Here is a 6217-nt window from a genome sequence, read left to right as displayed (position 1 = left end):
GGACACAGGACACAATATACAGGTGAGGTGGGGATAATAACATATAGTTTAATTCTGAAAAATTCCAAGTCCTGCACTACCAGCACACAAAGCTGAATGAAATGCTTGCATGTGTATTTGTGTATGTATGTGTGTGTGCGTGTGTGTGTGTGTGTGCATTCACGTGTGTGCGTTCGTTGGGTGTGGGCGCATGTGTATACATATACATATATGTATGTGTGTGTGTCTCTGTGTGTATGCAAAAAGAAAGGGAGATAGATAGATAGATAGATTATCTAATTTGGAGAGGATTTTCACAGAGCAATAGAAAAGTGTAATGTTGTAGTTATTCGGTTTAGTCTATAAAATTTATCTCGTTATATGTCTGGTAGGAATTTTATCTTTCCTTGCTTGATGAAAATCAAAGTCAACCACACTCGATTTAAACTCAAAATGCAGAGGAACGAAATGAAATTCTGAATAACATTTAATCCGAGGCGCTACTCTCTCTTCTATTTCATCAATTTTAGTTGGAAAATATATTTTACAACAGTGATTAGTAATAAAAACGAATAAAAACAAAAAGAACAAAAACCCACCAAAGTGTCGGATATCCATGCTGAATAAAAAAGATTTGTTATTTGCATTTTAACACGTTCTACATGAATACATGGCATTTTCTCTGGTTAACATTTGCATAAGTAGCAAAATGCAACAAGAAAAATAATCAAACAAGGTCCAATGACAGTAATTGCGTAACGGAACCGACGACGCCACTTCTCTTTCTTGTCTGACTTGGCCATTTTTGCTGACACACTCAGTACGACCTCTGGACTAGATTACTTTTAATGTAGAGTCTGTTGTACAAGTAAATTCGTTTTACAATAATACTAATTTCAACGAAAAATCAAGTTTCGCAGTAGAATAATCTCGTATGGATATCAATTTGAAGATTTAAATTCAAGCCAGGTTAATCCTTAGGAAATTCAATCCAGCAAGAGGGCATTTCTTCTCAAGGGTGTAGTGTCTATAGGAAGACTAATTTGGAAAAACAGCAAAATTCAGTTTAAGAAGAACAGTTTCAAGGAAGAAGTAATTTCTCGAAGAAGATTAATTTATATAAGTTAGTTGTTGTTGAGGAAAATATTTCCAAACAAATATAATTCAGATAAACCTTTGTCAATTGAAGTTAATGAGAACGCAATCTATCGATGTCTGTGTGTCCTTTGGTTATTTTTTTTGCTTCTTGAATCTGGGGTTCTGGAAGAGTTCAATTTTGATTTTTTCTTCTGCTTGGAAGCAAGTATTTTCATAAAATACCTAGAAGCTGCTGATTGGGCGGTTGAACTGAAAACTACTTTGGAAAATGCTCGTTTGAAAATAAACGTGAGAATATTTCCCCATATATTAAACAGGCACATCAGTAAAAAACAGAGTAACAGTGTAAGATATTGTTATATTGGTGTTAAATGTAATGACGCCAAATCCATATTCAGTTAATGAATTTGCATAGAGAGACGTTATGTTTTTGTTCAAATATGAAACAATATGCCCTAAATTTCTTTGCAGTTAATTTTAAACATAAACCATCTGTTTATTACTGAATTAATTACAAAAATATTTCATATTCATAAAAGAAAAACAGATCGATACACAATAACCATGATAATATAAATGATAATTTAAACATTAGAACAGTTGTTACTATTATGGTGACAATTATTTTAATCACAACCCCCCCACCAAGATATTCATGTGTTAATACAAAGAAAAGGGGCTCCGTTTGAGGTAAGTTAAAAAAATTAATATTTTGCTCGGAAGATAGATTGGCAGAATTGTTAAAGCGTCAAACAGAATGCCGTCTGGTGTCTAATTATTGCCTTTTAAGTTCTGAGTTCATAATTCCGCAATAACCAATTTTATCTTTCATACTCCCAGCATTGATAAAATAAAATACCAGTCAAGTAATGAAGTCGAATAAATCGACTAAACCTCCCCGACAAAAACATGTCAATGGTAGAAATCAATATTTTACTTAGAATAGGTGCTTGTCTGATACAATAGAATTTCCGATTAAATATATGCTAAATTCAGAACCTAACAGCGTAAACTTTGCCTTCCTATCTTTTTACGTTGATAAAATAAATCCCAACTTCCGTCAAGCCTAATTTTGTTTTGTACTTAATTCCGTCACCAAAGGGTGATCATGTGCCAAAGTTAAGTGAGTCAACGAATCCTACAAAGTAACCTGGTTTTGGTATCGAGTTGAAATCATGCATCATTAGTGCCCAAAGAGAATACTTAAGCACCATGGCATGCCGTCACTTTCACCTATTATTATTCAGCATTTTGTTTAAATGAAGCATCAACATTTCGTTCGAATAGTTGAACTTTTACTGATATTGTAGATTGCTAAATACAAATAAAGACTCCAAGGACCTCAATTTTTGAAACAAAAATCCGTCTACAAGATGTCGGAATTACCGACAACCGACTGACATCATATCCCTGAAAAAGTTTATTTCCCATCCACTTAATACAGGTACTCATCATAAGAGTTTTAATAATAATCGCTTTAAATTGAAAGAAATGCACTACTTGGGAGATATTTACTTATTACTGTATGTAGTTCTTTTAAAGTATATTATTTCATATTCTATATATTTCTTTCTGACCAAGGTAAATATTTCTTTGATTCTGTTTTCCTTTCACACGAAACATATCTTACTCAAATTAAAATTCTTTATGTGTGTGTATACATATATATATATATATATATATATACATACATACATATATATACATATATATATATATATATAATATACATACACACACACATGTGTGTGTGTGTGTGTGTGTGTGTGTGTGTGTGTGTGTGTGTGTGGTGAAACTTTTAATCGCATTTTGCTTTTCAGGGACATTTATGAATAAGTTCCAATTATAAATGGAAGCTCAACTATTCCCTGTATTAGACTACTTCTCGTCTCGTACAAATGAGATGATTCATCCACCACGTACTTTGAACCTCATATTCACTTTTCAGTTAGAAGCATTAAGTTTATATAGAAAGTCCTTTTCTTGAGATATTTTAAGTTACCATCAGTTGTTAGACTTCAGACGATCTCACTTTTTTTTTTTTTTTTTTCAAGAATCTGCTCTATATCAACATGTAATTTAAAAAACTTTATCACTTTATCAAGAAACGATCTCGATATTTCAAGGGATAAAAATATAAAGGAATAAAAATGAACTTAAAAATATGCCTAAGAGAATAATTTGGTTTGATCCCCTCCCCTTTCTTTTAATGTTAAACCCAACATAGGTAAAACATTACTGTCTCCTTAAGAGAAACATTTTCTCGTAAATCACAGGTGCAGAATGATATTCAACAGGCGCTCAAATTATCATATAGATGCTGCCGCAATATGAAAAGCATCGTTAAACGGCAATTTCCACCAAGAGCGTACGCCCATTTGTAACTGTAGAGACCCAGGAACCTGTCTATTCGGCCAGAGGTGCATGATCAAATCTGTCGTATATGAGGCTGAAGTTACAGCAACGCTAGTTGATAACATAACCTAAAAGAAGAGTGACATCGGATTATGTGAAGGTGACTTCAAAAATCGCTATGCTTCAACGCCCTTCTAGTAGCGTGAATCTGCTCGCATTCTTCAATTGTCTGAAGAATCAGTTTCCCAAACATCTGAAGAATGGACTTAGACTCGCTCTAGTTGTAGAAAACCTAAGGTATTGTACAGAGTGCTGGCTGTAATACAAATAATAATCAATTGAACACAGTTTACCCGCCAATATTGAATACCTTGTCTTGCATTTCTCGTCACTAAGATGATAATATAAATTCTATTACTTGCATTTGATGTTATTACATGCGTGTACAACATATACTGCATGTACTGGGTACCATTCTCTTTTTTGTAAATACAAACGCATGCCATACATACATACATACATACATACATAGAGACAGACATACATACATATCATTGGGGCACTGGAATATGTAACACACTGCCTAAATATCTTGAGAAATTAGGCTTCTCAAACACACAAAGGAAAAAGCTGATTCGTAGACTACAGATCCAAACCATTACTGGAACTGTAAAAACCGTAAAAAAGGATACATGAGCATGTCTAGATATGTGGCTATATGCATAAGAAGACAAACATAAAACAAAACATATAAATCTGCACGGATAGATAGATAGATAGATAGATAGATACATACATACATACATACATACATACATACATACATACCAAAATATCCTATTGTTGACGTTGAAATGCCAATGAAGGAGCCTTGGATTAGAAACCAACTCTTTCTCTATTGGCAAGAAATCTTGAAATAAAATTGAATAATGACATACATACATACATACATACATACATACATACATACATACATACATACATACATACATACATAGGTCTTTGAGTTCTCGAAACAGACAGTGATCAATCCATAATGTCGAACGTATTATATAAGTAATCAATATAAATAACCATGTTTAGCAGCAGAGTTCATGGTCATCGGTTCTTAGATCGATTACCTGAGTCATATATACAATTTCATGACTCGTCTTTTGACATCGATTTCGTCCAATCAGTAACGGTCATTTTCCTTTTGCGTTTTGACGGCTGTCTTTACAGGTTTTGTACAAAAAGAATGTTATACGTACATTTTGATTCGATTGGTGCTTTTGAATTTTATTGAATTTTTTTACGCATGCGTAGTAGAGGCTATCATTTTCAGCTAATGAAGCCAATTGTCAATATTTTTTCACAGCCGTCGGAGTGCAAGCGCTCCTCACGAACTACGTTCGTGAGATGTGATCTGTAAACAGTTCTGAGTAGGGACCGGAAAAAGAAGAATGAATACGCAATGTGCATGTGCACACTCAATTCGCAAAACGGAAGACAAGAATAAATACACAATGCGCATGTCAAAATAAAACAGAAGAGAAGAATAAAAACGCAATGTCGAGCAAATATTGACCTGTAGGAACATGGTATTCGTTATGCAACCATAGTATACTACAAAGCATATTAAACTTCTAAAATGTTATGTACGCCCATTACCTAGTTTTCATCCATAATCTCATTGTTTGTTTACATCTGACGTCTCTGATACGAAATGTCGTAACAAAAATAATGCTGGCTATAATTTCTAAAGAAAATCTGTAGAGATAACCTTAACAAGTGAAAAGAATACATTCTCACACAGTATATACATTTACTCTTGCATACATAATGAGATGTCCGCTCTCACTCACATTGCATGTTATCGGCTAGAGACTGCAAGCTAACTCTAACATATAATATTTGCCATGAAGGCATTACAAAGAAGGGACGAACAAAGACAGACAAACATAAAAAGGTGTAGTAGCTGCTATAACGTTAAAAATTTATAAATTTCTGATGCGATTTAAAAATTATAAATACAATTTACCGATTATATTTTACAAATTACGAATTACAAATTGCTTATTACAATTTACCTGTTACTCATTGCAATTTGCAATGACTTTCATGAAGGAAAGGCATCCGACCACCAGGGTAGACCCTTTGCTTTCTTTTTCCTTTTTTTTTTTTTTTGGCCTACACTTACCTGGTGTCAGACACTCCCAGCTTCCTTGCCAGAAGCTTCCATCTTCTCATGAATCTATCTCATGACAGGTACCTCTTCTCCAGCCTGATTTTGCTACTGAGGTGGTAACTAAAAAATTTAACTGACTCCTGGCCGGATACAAAGGTACCCGTCACTATGCCTCTCACACGCGTCTTCCATACTGTTTCTTTCAGTATAGCTACTACGCAGAAAAAGCAAGCCATCCTTTCCTTGTTAAGGGAAGGAGGCAGCACAATCTCGATGATAAACTCGGCTGATAGCTGTACTCTTCCCATCGATGACAACAGTTTCTCTGTGAAAACTATCATATCGTTAATTCCGGACATTCCACAAATGAGTGCAAGACGGTTTCCCTGTCCTGCTCGCACCTTGGACATGTCGGCGAGACGGCACTTCTGTGCCTTGACAGTTTATCACGAACAGGTAACGCCGCACGGAATCACTGCCAAGCCAGGGATTTCTGGTGATTGTCCAGATACCCCGGCCCGAAAGTTCTCCTGAACAGGTTGATCAAGTGATTTTCATCGTAGCCCAGGGTCTTCCCCAAGGCGTCTTCGGACATAAATCCCACTAACCCGCTATAAA

The 6217-nt window shown here is 34.8% G+C and overlaps 1 protein-coding gene across 1 annotated transcript in view; it reads right to left on the bottom strand.

Annotated features, from left to right (window-relative positions):
* Nucleotides 1-1522, bottom strand: part of LOC106875163 (gelsolin, cytoplasmic) — an 85933-nt gene extending 84411 nt beyond the window's left edge. The window contains exon 1 of the mRNA XM_052968074.1: nucleotides 579-1522. Within this exon, the coding sequence (XP_052824034.1) occupies nucleotides 579-656 (78 nt within the window). The 5' untranslated portion in view covers nucleotides 657-1522. The remainder of the gene's footprint in view (nucleotides 1-578) is intronic.
* Between the last annotated feature and the right edge of the window lie 4695 nt (nucleotides 1523-6217).

This window comes from Octopus bimaculoides, chromosome 5, assembly GCF_001194135.2.
Source record: "Octopus bimaculoides isolate UCB-OBI-ISO-001 chromosome 5, ASM119413v2, whole genome shotgun sequence".
Classification (NCBI taxonomy): domain Eukaryota; kingdom Metazoa; phylum Mollusca; class Cephalopoda; order Octopoda; family Octopodidae; genus Octopus; species Octopus bimaculoides.
Note: the sequence above shows the minus strand (reverse complement) of the source record. Positions and strands in the feature narration are given on the sequence as shown.